This window comes from Elephantulus edwardii, unplaced genomic scaffold (assembly GCF_000299155.1).
Source record: "Elephantulus edwardii isolate Elephantulus edwardi_28Jun2011 unplaced genomic scaffold, EleEdw1.0 scaffold00117, whole genome shotgun sequence".
NCBI lineage: Eukaryota > Metazoa > Chordata > Mammalia > Macroscelidea > Macroscelididae > Elephantulus > Elephantulus edwardii.
Genome location: NW_006399867.1, coordinates 67,250 through 85,521, shown reverse-complemented (window position 1 = coordinate 85,521; position 18,272 = coordinate 67,250). Strand labels below are relative to the sequence as shown.

The window sequence follows — 18,272 nt, the reverse complement described above, 5'->3', positions numbered from 1 at the left end:
CAGTTCTCTATAGTTAAATACTAGAGATATCCCATCCCACAAATAGCTAAAATTAGAGATATCTCATTTGATTCCTGAAGGGCTGAGAGTAAACAGTCTGTATGCTGAAAGAGAAAAGTATAACCAACAGCTGTGCAACTTAGCATTTAAAATAGGCTGGCATACCAGATCAAGCCAACTAGCATACAAGGACCAGGCTCATCTCCACATCTATATTCTTCTGGATCCTTCTTGACTTCCATCTCTGCTACTCCAAAAGAGCCTTGAGGAAAACAGGTGCAGAACAGATGCCCACTTCTCTGCATGGCAATTAGTGAGAAAGAGTATTCAATTCTTACAGTCCATTCAATACCTCACTCAACTTGAAAAACTGCCAGTTCTGTCAAATATGCCAACACTCCAATAAAGTATTTATGACACAGAATCTGAAAGAAAATAAAATAGAATACAATTAATTATGAGAACAAGGCAACTTGATTTTGAGTGATCCACATTAACAATGGCCCAGTTGTTGCAATTTAGACATTAAGCTAGCTCTAACTAAACTAAATGCAATATTCTTATAAAATTTTCTAACACTACGTTTAGGGAATCTATATGCATTTAGTTTCAAATTTAAACATAAATGTGTAAGCTTTTCCTCAGGCTTGAAAGCCTGATGGAGATGAATTAATTACTCCTCCTCTTCTAATGCCCAGCCCCAGGCACAGGACCACTTGTGTCAGCAGCTTGAGCCAACAGATAATGGAAGAATGCAGAGGGCTGGCTGGAAGATGGGCCTAAGTAACACATAGCCACTGGACAAAGTGACATTTCCTCTTGACTTCTTATTGTTATGTGTCATCAAATCGCTTGGGACTCATAGCAACCCTGTAACAGCTGTCTTGAGCCAACCTCATAGTCTCTGAACATATCTACCCCCATTACCCTATCCACTCAGTCAATCCATTTCATCGAGGATCTTCCTCTCCTGTGCTGTGTCCCTCCACCCTCTCAGGGATAATGTCCCTCTCCAAGGACTGGTCCCTCCTTGCATGTTCAAAGTATGTCAGATGGAGCTTCAGAATCCTTGCCTCCAAGGAGCACTGTCGTTTCACTCTCTCCAAGACAAATCTGTTTGTTCTCCTAGCAGTCCATGGTATATTCAATACTCCAGCACCACAGCTCATCAATTCTCTATCATCCTTAGTTACAGTCCAGCTTTCTGATGCATAGCAAGTAATTGTGAAAACCAAGCCCTGGATCAAGCACACCTTGTCTCTAGACTCTCAATTGCTCTTCAGTACTGAGGAGAGGTCCCTGACAGCAGATTTTCCCAGTGCAAGTCACCTTTTGATTTCCTGGCTGCTGGTCCCAAGAGTGCTGATTGTGGAGCCAAGCAAGCTGAAGCTGTTAACAATCTCATTCTCTTCACCATCTATCATGATGCTGCCAGTTGGCCCAGTGGTGAGAACCTTTGTTTTCTTGATATTGAGCCTCAATCCATATTGAAGGCAACAGTTCTTGACCTTCTGCAGCAAATGCTTCAGGTCCTCCTCAGTTTTGGCAAGCAAAGTTGTGTCATCTCCATAATGCTGGTTGTTGATGAGTCTTCCCCCAATCTTGATTGCCACATTCCTCCTCACAGAGCCCAGCCTCCTGGATGATCTGTTCTGTATATAGACTGAAAAGGTATGGAGATAGGATGTATCCCTGGAGTACACCCCTCCCAATTTTGAACCATGCAGTTTTTCCCTGCTCTTTTCTGATAAATGCCTCCTGGTCTAGGTATAGGTTTCACATAAACACAATCAAGTGTTCTGGCATCCCCATTCTTCTCAGAGTTCGCCACAGTTTGTTGTGATCCACACAGTCAAACACCTTTGCACAGACAATGAAATACAGACATTCCTTCAGTATTCTCTGCTTTCAGCCAAGATCAGAGGGATTAAAACTCCTGCTCTGTCCTCTAACAGTACTGATGCCATTTCTGGCATCAGTTCACCTACAACATAGGTGCTTATTAAACAGCATGTTACTAAACATGGCCTCCAGTGTGGTCTGTTGGCGTGTTCAAACTAATCAGGGACCAAAACCAGAACCCTTGACAATGGAAAATGGGAAAAGTGACTTGATAAATATTCCAGGCTAATTTAAATCTCATATCTACATATATATGAATATGAATCCAAAACACTGCTCAAAGTAAAAATTATTTTACTGTATGAAGACTACCACTTTAATAAATTTACAACTGTTCGTTAATGGGCTTTAAAAAGAATGAAGATTAGGGTTCTATGGACCAACTAACATCTGCCCCAGGTGGAATAAGGAAGGAGTATCTAGGAATTCTTGGTCCTTTATGAAAATCTGAGTATTCACCTTTTCCAATGGCATCTAATTCCAATAAGTACCTTTAAAAAGCTATGTAACTGTCAGACACTGGATGTTGTGGTTGTGTGCCACTGAGTTGGAATCAGCCTATAGCTGACCCTCCAGCGAGTTTTCAGAGGCAGTTAATTGCACAGGAGGAGAATGTCCATCCTTCTTCCCTGGAGAAGTTGATGGATTCTAATGCATGCCTTTGAGTTGCAGTGCAGCTTCTTACTAATAGACAACTAGAGTTCCTTCAGAAATTGGCTAATGTCATTAATTTCAAGCTTTTTGAGAGGTGGAGTGTTGAAGTTAAAAGTGATTTGAATCAGATGATGGAGAACAAATTCTGATGGCTCTTACTAGCTGTGTGATATTAGGGAAGGTACCTCTCTGCTCTAGGTTTCACCTTCCTCTTATGTAAATAGTTTGTTATGTGTTAAGTGCTTATTAGTGCCTTGCACAAATTAATACTTAATAAAACATGGCATTATTGGAACCTAGTATCCAGTATTTGATACCCCAATGGCACAAGGTTCAGCATCACAGCAAACCCAAGATTACCTCATTACAGCAAATTTGATGAATGGTATGGTATAGTATAGATTGGGAAACTTTTAACTATAATCTCTACTAAGAAAACATAAAATATCATAACTCAGTGTATACAAATGTGTACCTTTATCATGTGCAAAATAATTTTTTTCATATTTTCTATTTTATTTCATTCCTTTTTGTTTTTAATGCTTATCTCTTCCCATTATAATTATTTCCCAACCTACCATTGAATTACAAACTCCAATAGGGAAATCACTACTATGAAATTACTGAAACCTAACAGACGAGAGTCAAATATTGATAATGCTTTTTTATTAGGCTATTTTATATATGTTACCTAAATCTTTCATGGCTGCAATTTCCTCATTTTAAAAATAAATTCTTTTGTCAACATATCTTAGTAATAATTTCACAAAATGGCTGGTATAATCGGCATTACTGAATTGTGAAAAATGTTGGAATGAGAAAAATATCTATATTTTTACAACTATGAAAAAACAAAATATAGATTAAAATATCTACCCATAGTTTTACACAAATACCACATACCTTCTATGTTTGTTTGCCAACCACTCTCTCCAGAAGAGAAGCATTTATGTAACTATTACAGTGTCAGTTTTTTGTTTTATTATTAATTTTAAATAAAATTTACAGAGACTTTGGATTTCCATTCATTCATTGTTGCACTTTTCTCCCTTCCCACCCCTCCCCCCAGTTTGCTCTCCTCTTTGAAAAGTAAAAGAAAAATTCTTTCATTGTTATACAGTCCCTCCCTGCAAGTCCCCTTAACAGTGCCAGTGTTTTTAAAAAAATTGTTTTAAGTGATACTTACAAAAAATATTCCCAAAGGGGGTAGAGAGCTATTGGCAAATAAATGTAGAAAGTGTATTATTTGTGTGGCCAGGTTGTTCTAGAGATTTGAAGTAGGGTACATTAAATCCTGAATACAGTGACAAGACCACTGCGGGAAACATGCACTGACAATTTGGTACCATGTGGGTGCTAACTCTACTTCTAATCCTTCTTGTGATAAACACTCAGTAGAAGGCACAGCAACATCTCTATTATTTCTTTCCTGGCAGGATAGAAAAGACTAAATTATAAAAAATGATGTTCTAGGTCTATCTTTCTGGCTTTGTCTTTTCTAACCTACCAAAAATCTTCTGTTACTCTAGTAATTACTGAAAAAGTGATCAAGAAAGACATTTAAAAGTTTCAATAATTATTACAGAGTAATAAATTCTATTATTACCAATCTACAGCACACAACATATATTTTCATTCCATTGAGAAGCAAGCTATTATAATCACTGTAAGTTGGAAATGACAACAGCATCTAACAGCAATATTCAAGAACAATTTGGAAAATTGCTTCAAACTGTTTGAAACACCTACTATGTGCAAGAAAATGAGCTTACAATAGTGAAAACAAAAGCACTGTTTTTTTAGTACATTTTGTAAAGCATAAAAGAAAATCACTAATGTTTCAAGGCAGTACACATTTAAATGTTTATCGTGGAAATTCAATTATCATTTTGAAAACTATGCAACAATAAGGGAAAGTATTTAACTAGATGTAAGTGTTCAAACTAACCTTTATTTTTCCATCAGTATGTGCTGAAGCTACAGATGTTGAAACACGAACCAGTCTTGTGGCTGATAAATGAATTCTGAAATGTCTATGGAAATGTGAATAAAGGCAGTCCATGAATAAGTCAACTTCTTCTTGGGTAACTTCATCAGGGGTTTTATGGATACTATCCCACAAAGCTTTTGCATCCTCTGGATGAATGGCATAAGAAATATCCAGACTTTGAGGACTACAGGGTACAGACCAAAGAAATTCAGTAGTAGCCATGTAATGATCCATTTTGCATGCAGTCCACATAGCAGCCATCCAGGAAAGATTAAAGGCACTAATAGATAAGGGGCTGAAGTAGCAGTCAAAAGTTTTCTGAAACCAGGTTCCAATTAAGGCTGTATTCGACTCTGCTCCATTTACAAGGAATAAGGGAAGACAAGTGAAATCTTCTGTAACAGTCTCTAAAAGAGTGTCTCCAAATATACAGCAGAACCAACCAGTCCACAACACTTTACCTTCTTTGCTTGCTGATGGCAATTGAGATTTTGACAGAATCTACAAAGAAAGAAAGTAAAATACACTCAAGTTCAAAAGCATATTTAATCCTAAATTAAATCTTCTTAAAATGAGTACATTTACTATATAAACTATTGAATGGAAAACTAATAGGAACAGGTTTCATATATACAGCTAGCCCAAGTTCAATATGCCCAATTTCTTTAATCATTGCTCCATATTCAAATTCTTTTTTTATTGTGATTTTAATGAAAGCTTACAGAAAGGTTGGGTTTTCATTCATTCATTGTTGCATGTTTTCCTCCCTCCCTGTTCTTTCCCCAGTCCACTTTATAAGCACCTCCTTTATCAGACTGTTGACATACCACATTCAAATTCTTACACTATCCTGCTCACTCTTTTCTGAAACTCTTCTGCAACCAATACAATCATTCAGAAGTTAAATGCAATCATTCAAGAAGGCTTAACCTCAAAACTAATTTATTTGGACCTAGATTATTCTATTAATTTAAACACCGATTGCAGTAGTTTTTTAGTTGACTACTATCTATCTATTAGAACAACATCCACTCTTGTTAACAGGTAAATATTCCCCAGTTTATACTGAGGCAATAAACATCCCTCTTAAAAATGTTAATCTCTTTTAATTTGGCCATTGTGTCAGTTCATGCAAATCTTTTAAGATCTTGAGTATATTTTCAAGCAAACTGACTAACATTTCAAACTTTAATTTGTAAACTGCATGACAAGCACAGTTTCCAAATACTCTTAGACATTTTCTATTATAAAATAAAACTGTGAAGATTAAGAGCACAACCTTGTAATCTCTTGCTGCACAAGATGGTGAAATCTGACAAAAGTAACTTTGAATGATCAAGTTTAAAGTGGTATGATAATGTTGAGACTATAACCCCACATTCACATTACTTATCATATCCTTTTCTATCAAAGGGTACTCTAGTGGCCTAGGTGGTAGGAAGTTGTACTGTTAACCCAGAGGTGTCCCCCTCCAACAGTCTGAATCCACCAGTGCTTCTGACGGAGAAAGACTCTCTCCCATGGGGCAATCTCCTCCCATGCAATTTACAGTCTGAAACCCAGAGGAGATCAGCTATGAGGTTTTCTGAGGTTCAAATCTAATCATGCTGTTACTTTTCCATATTTTACAATCTTGTGAAGGAGATTATAAGACTTCAACTACCAAGAGATATACAATGTCTATCATAACTTTATGACCCATGAGACCTGCAATCCTTTTAGGAAATTTAGGTTTAACTTGGACATCTGGAACAAGCTATTTTCAATAGTTCCACATTCCTATCCCCTTACAAAGTTACCATAAAAGCAGGAAAGAATAGATGTTCACTAAGATGTGAAGAAATTACATCCCTCATACATTGCTGATGGGACTGCAAAATTGAAGTCTTCATGAAGAACAGGTTGGCAGTTCCTCAAAAGTTAAACTGGAAACTACCATGACCACTGTTGGCAATCTGATTCCCTACAAAACAAAGCAGAACTGTTCCCACAGGGTTTCCAAGGTTGTAAATCTCTATGGGAACAAACTGCATCATCTTTCTTCAGTGAAGTAGCTGGGGGATTCGAACTGTCAATCTCTGAACAGCAGCCCAACACTTAGCCCACTACCATAAGAGCTTCTTACCATATGACCCAATAATTCTACGCCTAGGTTTAATACCCAAAAGAACTGAAAGCAAAAACATAAACAGATAGTTGTACACAGTGTTCACTGCAGCACTATTCACAACAGTCAACAAGTAGCACCAACATAAATGTGCACCAGGAGATGACTGGATAAACAAAATGTTATACACGCCTACAATGGAATATTACTCAGCCATAAGAGAAGTACTGACAGATGCTGAAATACAGATAAACTCTAAAGACTTCTAAGTGAAATAAGTAACTTACAAAAAGAGAAATATGATATGGTTGTCCTTTTATGTCTAGAGTAAACAAACACAAAGAGATCAAAGTTTATTAGTCGCTCCCAGGAGAGGGAAAAATGAAAATACATCACTTAGGAATGACTGACTGGATAATAATCATGGTTGAGCATGAACATCTCTGAACTATGTACATGAAAATGGTTGAAATGACAAAATGATTGAAATGGAACTTTTGTGGTGTCTATGTATTTGCTACAATTAAAAAATAAATAGGTAATGTCAAAAAGGGTGGAAAGCTTTCATTTTCTACATGCTGTGGCTCATGTTCTGACTTGGCACCAACTAAAAGCTGTGGCAGCTCCCACTCCCAGCAGGGAACTTGACTGGTGTTTGGCTCTAGATAAAGCAAAACAGGCTTTATGCTCCAAGTATTGTGGGTACCTGTTGTAACTTTTCTGGGGGCTGCCTAAAGACTAAAAGTGAAGCACTTTTCTCCATCTAGCCTGTCTTAGAGAACATGCAGGATAAAGGACAGCAACAATACACAAAGGTTATAACTTCATGTAGCCATCTGGGGCTGAAGAGTACAAGACATATTAAAGGTCCATAGGGAGTTGAACTGCTTAACCAAAGGCAATTACTCTCTGGTAGTTCGAATCCCTGTGCAGCTCTGAGGGAAAAGATGAGAAATCTCCCAAGTAATTTACAGCCTTGGAAATTCAATGGAGGGTCAGCTATGAGTCAGTTCCAACTAAATAACAATGAGTTTAAGTTGGTTTTGTTTCTTTATCTTTTTTTAATGACTGGAAACAGATGCCAGGGAAAGCTTCTGTAGGAAATCAGGGCATTCAAAAGAACCATATTGGTAGAATTAAGAAAGCCACATATAAGCCTAGGGTAAAACACATGGTTAGGAATTCTTGAGAAGACACTATAATTTCACCTCAGGCTGACTCCTAGGTATAGTGTAAGTCTACAATTCTTATTATGCCAAAGAGTTTTTCTTTTACTTTTCAAGAAGAGTGAATTGTGGGGGAGGGGGTGGACAGGGAGAAAAGTGCAACAATGAATGACTAGAAACCCTAAGTCTCTGTAAACTTTCATTAAAATTAATTTTTAAAAAGAATTTAAAATGGTTGCTTTTTCTCAAGTTGACCACCATTTTCTTTCAAGTCACTTTTAGATTCAAGCTTCTAATCTTTTGGTTGGCAGTCAAAGGCAGTAATAATTTGTACTGATCTTGGATTCATCTCTGTAATAACCATGATTATATTCTAATTAGGAAAAAATTATACTTTGCCATATCTGATTACATATCTGGTGACTTAGTGGCAAAGAGCTGCGCTGCCAACTCAAAGGCAGGCAGTTCGAATCCATCAGCTGCTCCACGGGAAGGGTGGACAATCTCAATCCATGAGATTTAGTGCCTCTGAAAACTCACTGAAAGGTCAGTCATGGATTGGCACACAACAACATCATCAGAAAGTTCTGATTCTGATAGCAGAGTTCATAGCTGTGCAGCTAACCCAAAGGCTGCACTTCCCTCAGTCTCCTCCCCTGAGATTTATAGCCTTGGAAACCAGCTGGAGAATTAGTTATGAGAAGGAACCAATGGTAATGAATGAGTGAGTGAATTATTGCAATTCATGTTATCAACAGGAGTCAGTGCTTGGAAGAGGATATCAGTCTTGGAAAGATGGGAGGGTCAGAAAAGGAGAGAAAAGATGGACTGTCACAGTGACTGCAACAATGGGCTTAGACAAGGTGGAGACTATAAGGATGGCACGCGCTCAGGCAAGGTTTCAATCTGATTATACCTGGGGTCACTGTGTTGGCGTCAACTCCATGGAGCACAAAGCAATAAATTACCATAATTTGGTAAAAAAAGAACTAAAAATACCCCAACAACAAACAATTCATTGCTGTGCAGTTGGGACTGACTCACAGCTGACCCTATATTGGGTTTCTGGGGCTGTAAATTACATGAGACTGATCATGTCTAACCCACAGAGTCACTGACGGAGTCAAACTACTAGAGATAGAGGCTTTGGGTCAGCGGCATAGCTCCCTACAGACTAAATCACTAGAGCTTCTTAGTTTATAATACACAGACTTGGAAATTTTAAAACAGTAGGATAATACAAAGCAATTTCCAAACCAAGAAAATGCGTATGTTTTCCCCCTAAGGAGTTAGTACTTTTCACATACAGTACCTGAATAAGAAATGCTTCTGGGTCCCTTTGAGTTCCTTTCACTCCTACAAGGGTAGAGAAAATCACTTTGAAGTTGATGTCTTCTCCTACTTCCACAGCAAATCCTTTTTGCTTTTCAGCAGTAATAAATGCACTCAGAAGTCTTGAATACTCTTTGAAATTAGTATAGGAAAATTTATATAAGGGAGTTGAACTATATAAAGTCCACTGCTTATGTAGCAGGAAAGTAATCTTCTGAGGATCAACATCTTCCTAAAAAAATAAAGTTTAAGAATTAGGAATACTAGTAAATAATGCAGTCATAGTAAACTTAAAAATTAACACAATATCAGACACTTGATCTTTGCACTCTAAGAAAAGCACTTCACACAGAATTCTTAGCAGATTTGTCAACAGCACTTTGCATCTGTTGTACCTTCTCTTTGGAATGCTCTCCCCCAAGATGTTCACATGGCACAGTTCTCCACATCATTCAAGTCTCTGCCCAAACATTACCCAAGGATGTCCTGTCTTAAAACAACATCTGTGGCCACTCCAACCTTGTCACTTGATATTCTCTTCTAAACCAAACTCACTGCCAGAGTCAATTCCACCTCACAGTAACCCTCTATTGGTTTTTGAGACAGACATCTTAAAAGGAAGAGACTGTCCATCTTTCTCTCATAGAGTCACTGCTGGATCCAGCTTTGAACCGCCTGAGAGATACAGTGATTTTTGGTTAGTAGCACAACCCGCTATGCAGTACACTGATGCCATCAGAGTTCCTTCTATCTTCTCTTACTCTGCTTTATCTTTCTTCAAAACACTGGCATCTACTTGACAGTGTATTTATCTGATTTTAATTGTCTTTCTCCCCTTCTAGAGCGTGAGCATGAGAACAAGACATCATTTATCTGTACACCACTATACATCTCTACCACCAGAACCATGTCATCCAAAACAGATGTTCAATAAATACTTACTGGATGAACATTTACAGTTCACTTTTAGAAATTTCAAACAAAAAAATCTAAAAAAGAATAAACATTCTCAAAGCATATTAATTTTATTAACTCTATCTATGTGAGAATGGTTACCCATGGTGGACAGTGTTTGGTGAAGCTCCCCAATTAAAACAAACTTGGAAGCAGGAGTGCATCCACTTCCACAATAGCTTGCCTCTGGAAACCCTATGAACCTGGAGAAAGGATGAAAGTTTTACAGGAGGTGTCCAGGACTTTCGTTCATAGGCTAGCTATGAGTCGCCCGAGACTCTATGGCACTTAACAACAACAACATCTGTGTAATTATAAACATTACAGTAAATTCACTAAATTTTTTTAAAATAGCCAAAATCTTGGGAGCGTTTTTGCCATGCTCTGCTGTACATGTACACACACTACAAAAATCACAACTACTTCATCTGTATTAACCTGCGGCACTGTAGAGGGTCTTTATACAGGCACATGGTTTTGTTTTGAACTGAATGTTCCTGTAAGTCTACACTTCTTTAGACTTGCAATGCTCAAACTATATTTTGAAATTTTCACTACTTAACTAAAGAAAAAAAAATATTTGTAGTTAACTAGAGCCTTCACTGAAAGCCATAAACATTTTCTTATTACCGTAAAAACATAAAGCAGAATTATCTGTATCATAAATATGAGAAAGCATTGAATTGGGCAATCTGATTTTTAATTTATATAAAACATCAATTTTCTGATTACTTCTATTACCAGAACTAGTAATTTTTCCGTAAAACTGCACAAAAATCTTCTCAATATCCCAATAAATATGAAGCACATAACACTGAGAAGGCGCATTGCCATGGGAAAGTCTGCTGTTAGGGACCTCTCCAAAGTGCTGAAGAGCAACGGTATCTCTTTGGAGACTAAGGTGGGTCTGATACAAGCCATGGTCTTCGCAATCACCTGTTATGCATCAGAGAGTTGGACAGTGACCAAGGAGGATAGAAAGAGAATTGATGCCTTTGAGCTGTGGTGCTGGAGAAGAGTATTGAGAATACCATGGACTGCTAGGAAAACAAACAGATTTGTCCTGGAAAGGATTAAACTGGGTGGCTCCTTGGAGGCAAGGATTCTGAGGCTCTGTCTAACATACTTTGGACATGTTGTGAGGAGAGACCGGTCCTTAGAGAGGGACATCATGCTTGGGAGGGTGGAGGGATGGCGCAGGAGAGGAAGGCCCTCTATGAGGTGGATTGATTCAGTGACTGGGATAATTGGGATGGGAGTGTCAGAGACAGTGCGACTGGCACAGGACAGAGCGGAGTTTAGGGCTGTTGTACATAGGGTCGCTATGAGTCGCAGGCGACTCGATGGCACATAACAACAACAACATAGGCATGGGTGATTAGCTTGTCGCTAAGTGACTCAAAACCAAACATCTAACTTAAAAAAATAGGATTCAACATCCTATTTCAGTCAATTATAATTTACTAATATTATATGTCTCCGTAACATTTTCTCACCAGTTAAACTTGGAATGTATAATACCAAAACAGCTTAGTGATGAATTATAAACCCTGAAATACAAAATTTCATAAATTTATACCAATACTGAATGAATTAGTGAATGACTGGAGCAATGAGAAAAGTTCAACAACAGAATACCAAAGGCTACTTAATATGGATGGTGTTAGAAAATAATTTCATAATCATCATGATAAAGATGGGAACAGGCAAAATTACCGAGAGATATGCATGGAGAATAGGCTTCTTCCTTATCCTGATTTACTGGGGCAACCAGAGCTTTAAGCGTTCATGGCCAAAAGCAAGAAAAAGCGAAGCAGAGCAAAAGCTTTTTTGATGGAAGAGGTGGTTTTCATTTCTTTGTGTCTTCTTCCTTCACCTAACCTGTACCACAAAGCATCAGCAATACAAGGAGAAACTCTGAACACAATCAAGCTGCAAGGATACTGTGAGGAATTTCCATCTGGGCAGCACAAACAGTTCCACTGATTTTACCAACACCCCAGAGAACCCCAGCTGGAAGGAATTGTGACAAGGTTTTTCAGCCAGCAAGGATATTTCCTGCAGATGCACCCAGATAGTACCACTGACAAAAAACAAGGATGAAAACAGTAACGACACTCTCTTCAATCTAATTCCTGTGGGCCTGTGCGTGGTGGCTCTCCAGGGGATGAAGGCCAGCCTCTATTTGGCCATGATCTACAGCTCAGATGTTTTCACTCCAGAATGCAAATTTAAGGAATGTGTGTTTGAAAACTACTGTGTGATCTAGTCTTCTACACTGTACCATCAGTAAGACTCAGGATGAGTGTGGTTTCTGAGACTCAATAAAGGTTAAATTATGAAGGGGAACAAAGTGAAGAAATCCAAGCCTTCATCCCATCTTCATGTACATACTGGTATATATGTACAGAGAGCCATCACTATATGAAAATGGAGAAAAACAGAGATGTTTGAGGAAAAGTTCTGGAACACCAACCATGAATGGAGGCAAAGTCGTGAATAGATTCAACATAGCTGCAAACTCTTCTCTGCCCTTTCAATTCCCTTCCCTTTCTTTTCTTTCCTTTTATCCTTCACTTCCAATAAATTCACCCAAGGAAAGGAGAGGAAAATGGTAACGAAGGATCCCTAATGGCTAAGATTCAGCCCGCAAAATCTTCCTTTGTGTAGGACAAGAAAAGTGAATCAAAGCTTGCCTGCTGCAGTGTGGTAGGAACTGCATGGTAATTAGCACACCATAAATCCAAAGGGAAAAGAAATAAATCAGGACTCCACACACACTATAAATTAAATAGGTTGGTTATTAACTGAGGGCTAAATGTAACACAGATGTTAACTGTAACAAAGATAAAGATACTATCTTAAAAAAAAAAGAAAAGAATTACCAATGAGTACTAAATGTAACAAGAAATTGTGATGGGAACAAGATGTTTGCATTATCTTAAAAGTGTTTCCAATAGATTGTTCATTAACTCTAAAAAACAGGGGGTAGAGAACCACCAGTAGTTATACAGTATCACTCACACTCATTTAATGCCTTCAAGTAGGAACCAACTCATAGTTGATCCTCCAGTAGGTTTTCTGAGATTGTGAATCTCACAGGAAGATGTTGCCCTTCTTTCTCCTAAAGAGCCACTGGTGGATTTAAAGTGCCAGACAGGCATCACTTTTGGATTAGCAGCTCTCTATGAACCAGGTCACCAGAGCTCTCCAATTACATAATATCAAAAATATTCAAACTCATCCATCAACAAACGAATGGCTACAGAAGCTGTGGTAGTCACACAATGGAATATTATGCAGCACTGAAAAACAATGAACTCATGAAATATACAAAATGAGTAACCATGGAGGACATTATGCTGAGTGAAATATCTTAGTCACAAAAGGATACATAATGCCACTGCTATAAAACAGGACTGACATGGGAGTTGGGAGAAAACTAAGAAAAGAAGGGGTAAACAATGTACACGGCATTTTAACAGACAAGGGAGTGAACTGTATAAAAGGGATATGTGATTAGGTATTATTCATAACAATAAAAGATTTTTTTTCAAAGAGAAAAATAAACGGGGAAAGGGAGGAAAATGTGCAACAATGAATGAATGGAAATCTAATTTCTCTACAAACTTTCATTAAAATCTTAATTAAAAAAATTAAAACTCATAGCTGACCCTTGGAGACTGCCCATCTTTCTCCCCAGAAGCAGCTGGTAGATTCAAACAGCCTACCTTTGGTTTGGCAGCATACTCCCTACCCATTAGGCCACCAGAACTCCCTAATTATATAATATAGGGTAGAGAAATTGGGCAACATCTTGATAGGATGAGGACAATCAGCATTGTCTATGTGCTACCAGATGTGACTTCCCAAGAAAGATACAACCACAGCACCTATTGTTTCTGACAAGAATACAAAACATCAATTGAATCATGAGGAAACATTAAAAGAGATTATTCTTATTTCAAAAGAGGAAATGACTTCAAAAATGTCAATGTAACAAAAAAATAAAGAATAGCCGTAAAGGTAATCTAAATAAATCCTAGATATAACAAACAATGCTGAAAATGTGAAATAACTTTTTAAAAAATCGTTTCTTATTTTATTACCTGAAGGATCAAGAAGATATAAAAATACTAACCAAAAAGAAATATTTTGTACACGAGTAGTCTCAATTGTTTGGTAGCATGAAGCATACCTGAAGTTGTGAAGAATGAAGAACCTTCTTTCGAGGTGGAGTTGAGACAAATTTGGTCTGCTTCCTGACTGATTCTAATCGTCTCTGCAGAGGGGTGGCACCTAAAAAGTAATCTTTATGCCGACAAGATGTATTTTCTCTAGGAGTCAATTCTGATTCTGATGCATCATAAGTATCCATGGTCTACATAAAAAAGAAATAAAACCAGAATTTTAAACACTGAAAGTCAATTTACATTCAAGTTTCATGCAGGTAGAACTCAGCTTAGGACATGTCACATCTAGGAGGGAACCCCATTACCCACCACCTGCTACTGATCACAAGCCCCTGGTAAAGAAGGCATCCTTGCCTACAACTCAGTAACAGGCTAGAGGGATCACAAGTGCAGCACACATAGATGAGAGACCACTGCCACCCTACTTCTTCTTGATCAAAGGGCTACATATTTGCCACCCCAGTGACTCCAGCATCCATAACCAAGATGTCACTTGTCACCCCCCAATTCCATCATAATAATCAGAGTTCCAGTCTCCAGAATTGGGATTTTTGAGGGTACTTTCCTGTTAGCCTTCGCCATATTTCCAATTACATTCATTTCCATTTGCATTCACCTTAGGGTGAAAAGAAGACCCAAGTGTGGAGCTACCTTTTCTTAAAGGGTCTCCCCCTCCTTTTATATCTTTTAATATAAATATCATATACAAAAGCATTATCTAATTAAGGGTCTACTGTTTTACAAAATGAGCAGATATCAGTGCATCAGAAAATACTGTGGCACTTTATCCAGAGTGATGACAATTAAGCACTGCTTTTATTTTTTTTTCACAAGGAACTCTGGTGGCTGAGTGCTGGTTTACTGGGCAATAATTTGAGTCTAACTTGTTCTACATGGGAGAAAAATGGGCAGTCTCTGCCCTTAAAGAGTTAGAGCCTCAAAGCCAGAATCCTTGGTTCATCAAGTTGGTTTCTCTGTAAAATAAATGTAGGTAACATTAGAAGAGCCAAGTCTGACCTCCACCAACTCCACAAGGGAACTGTCCTCCCTAACAACATCCACAGTATAAAACTAATTACTATAAGGTCAGACATGGTCTCCCATGATCCTGCCCCCACTGTTATTAATTTCAATACCAAGTCCTACTGCTCTACTAAGTCCAATATCCACTCCAATGACTATATAGACTTTATAGAACCATAGTTATGGTTGCTACTTAATAGCTTTTTTTTTCTAAGTACTCCAGCAAGCTTGGGTGAAGGCCTCTATCTCTGGTTCTGTGGAGCAACAGTCCAAAGTCAGCTTTGTCTCAGGCTGGTCTTTGGTTTTCTGCTGAGGCTGCTGTTGCTCTTGTGGAGATCTTGGTCTGGCTGGCACAGGAATCTCTGGTCCCAAAGGACCACTGTTGGAACAGAAATCTCTGGTCTCATTGACTCCTCATCCTTTTTGGTTGAGATTTTCAATTTCTGCAACTGAATCCACTCAATTTACTGGCTAGACTAGCCATCCCCTTGTGGAGAGAATAATACACCCAAGTTTCATGTTCTCATTCATCCATGTGCCAAAGTCAAAGTCAATCAATGACTTGGAAAACCACTTTGAACAATACCCTTGACAGCACACCACCCTTCTCTATACTTTGTTTTCTTGTATTCTTCTGGCATTCAACTGAAATAGGGGTGAGCAATGTGTCTTCCTTAGATCTCATAGTTCTGATTCATGTATGGATTCCTTTTCTTCCTCCCATTTCTGTTAAGTGGGTATTCTACATATGAAATATCCATCTACATATGATTCAATATCTTCATATTTTTATGCCTGCATCACAGTCCTGCATGGCAAATTTCTTACAGCACATTAAAGTTTCATATCCAAACTCATTGAGTTTAAAATTGAGTATCTTACACTTCACTCAATAATTTTGTCCAACTTTTAGAGTAATAACTTTCAGTAATAATCTTTTCATTTTCTTTCATCTCCTCCAAAAAGCCTATTTGTAGTCATCTTCTAACTCAACTGCTATCCAATTTGTTATAATTTTCTCACATCTTAATCAGATACATATCAGCCCACCAAGATTTGGTCATTTTCTTTCTAAATTATAGCCAGTTATCTTGTTTCCAATCTTAACACTCCTCCTTAATCTATAACTAGTTTTACCTATCAACCTGGACTAGATGGCTTCATCTGATTTTGCATTCCCTTTTGTAACACATATTGTGCATTTTCCCTGTGTTATGTGAATATCTTGGTATCTGGGAAGATAAAGACACAAAGTTGCCACTCAAAACAAAAAGTTTCTTATCTAAGAAGCTAGGAACCCAAATGCATGTTGCTGTTGTTGTTAGATGCCAGGCTGGGTAACACTCATAGCAACCCTATGAACAGATCTCAACCCTTTCCTAGCCTGTGACAATCTCACACTTCCTGACAGATTAGAACCCATTGCTACAGTCACTGTGTATTCAATCCATCTGATTGAGGGTCTTCTTCTTCTTCACCAACCTTTCCAAGAATCATGTCCCTCTCCAAGAAATAGCCCCGCCCTGCAACAAGCCTGAAATGTTAGGAGAAGCCTCATCATTTTTGCTTCCAAAGAGCACTCTGGTTGCACCCTCTTCAAGACATGTTTGTAAAGAACAGCCCAGAGATTATTCAGTACTCTTGTCCAACAACACAGCTCAAAGGCATCAATTCTTCTTCTGCCATCCTTATTCATTATTCAACTTTCAGATGCATAGCAAGTGACTGAACATAGCAAGTGACTGAAAAGACCATGGTCTGAATAAGGCACACCTTAGTCTTCAAAATGATATCCTTGTTCCTCAGTATTTTGGATAGGTGACTGACTGCAGACTTTCCCAGTGTAGTACATCTCCTTATTTTCTGACTGACCAATTAATTGTGTTAACTGTGGATCCATGTAAGATGAAGCTGTTGACAGTTTTAATCTTTACCATCTATCATGATGTTACCTACTAGTCCAGTTATAAGAATCTTCGTTTTCTTGACACTGACTGATGAGCATCATCCAGTGCTGCATCTATTAACTGAAACAAGTCAATTGGTATGTCATTGATTCCTGGGGCCCTATTTTTTGCCAATGCCTTCATTGCTGCTTCCTCTGCCTCCTTCATTACCACTGGCTCCTACTCATATGGTACTTTCTGAAATGTTTCAGTGTCAGTCAGTTCTTCCCGGTATAGTGACTCTGTGTATTCCCTCCATCTTCTTTTGATGCTTTCTAAGTCACTCAATACATTGCCCAAATAATGTGCAACTCTCTGGATATCCCCTTTTTTATCACCTAGATGTAAATGAAACTTGCATAAAATCTTGCTGTGAAATGTAACCTTAGAGGAGTTTCGGGTTTAAATAGATCTCCTGGCAGTTTCTCCCACTCTTCTACCACTCTCTTTTCTTATTTTTTTTTTCTCTTTTCTTTTCTACAGCATGCCAGGATAAACTATCTTTTCTTGATTTTTAGTAACGAGAGTGATTACTGGTTTTTATTCTCTACAACACCAGAATAAACTATCTTTCTTGACTTTTAGTAATTGCAGTGGTTGTTACTCTTTTCCCCGACAGTACATATATTCCTTTCATGGAGCTGCTGATTAGAACCACCTAACTTTGGGTTTGCAGCACAGCTCCTTACAAGTAGGCCACCAGAGTTCCCTAGTCTTCCACAAAGATCACTTTTCCCTTGTTGCTTTGCTTTCAATCCCACAAGAATTTCAACTTCCACATAAAGTCAGAACCCCTCTGTCTGGTTTCCAAGGCCCTTCATTAACTAGTCTTTTACTGGTTACTACCTAAGATCACTTCATTAACCATTCTTTTACTGGTACTACCTAAGTTTACTTTTGGCTACTTCATAAGTTCTATTTTAGGGGAGAAAACTATTAACTACTGCAGTTTAAATTAAAGTCAAGAAAGATAGTTTATTCTGATATGCTGTAAGGGGAAAAACT

General features: G+C 38.1%; 1 protein-coding gene and 1 pseudogene across 1 annotated transcript; one reads left to right on the top strand and one right to left on the bottom strand.

Moving 5' to 3' along the window:
* Positions 1–353: 353 nt before the first annotated feature.
* Positions 354–14,483, bottom strand: CENPL (centromere protein L). The gene is made up of 4 exons (XM_006892627.1): positions 14,304–14,483; positions 9,132–9,383; positions 4,505–5,047; positions 354–425 (listed from the first exon to the last, which is right to left on the bottom strand). The coding sequence occupies exons 1-4, from the start codon at positions 14,481–14,483 to the stop codon at positions 354–356; spliced, it is 1,047 nt and encodes a 348-aa protein (XP_006892689.1).
* LOC102875560 lies at positions 10,075–12,723 on the top strand (annotated as a pseudogene).
* Positions 14,484–18,272: the final 3,789 nt, after the last annotated feature.

What these genes read in the sequence shown, in the direction of transcription:
- CENPL (XM_006892627.1), bottom strand. Translation starts at nt 14,483, where the DNA reads ATGGATACTTATGATGCATCAGAATCAGAATTGACTCCTAGAGAAAAT. An exon ending in TTCATTCTTCACAACTTCAG is followed by an intron (nt 9,384 to 14,303) that starts GTATGCTTCATG and finishes TTATTTTTTTAG; the next exon opens with GAAGATGTTGATCCTCAGAA. An exon ending in CAGAAGCATTTCTTATTCAG is followed by an intron (nt 5,048 to 9,131) that starts GTACTGTATGTG and finishes CTTTCTTTGTAG; the next exon opens with ATTCTGTCAAAATCTCAATT.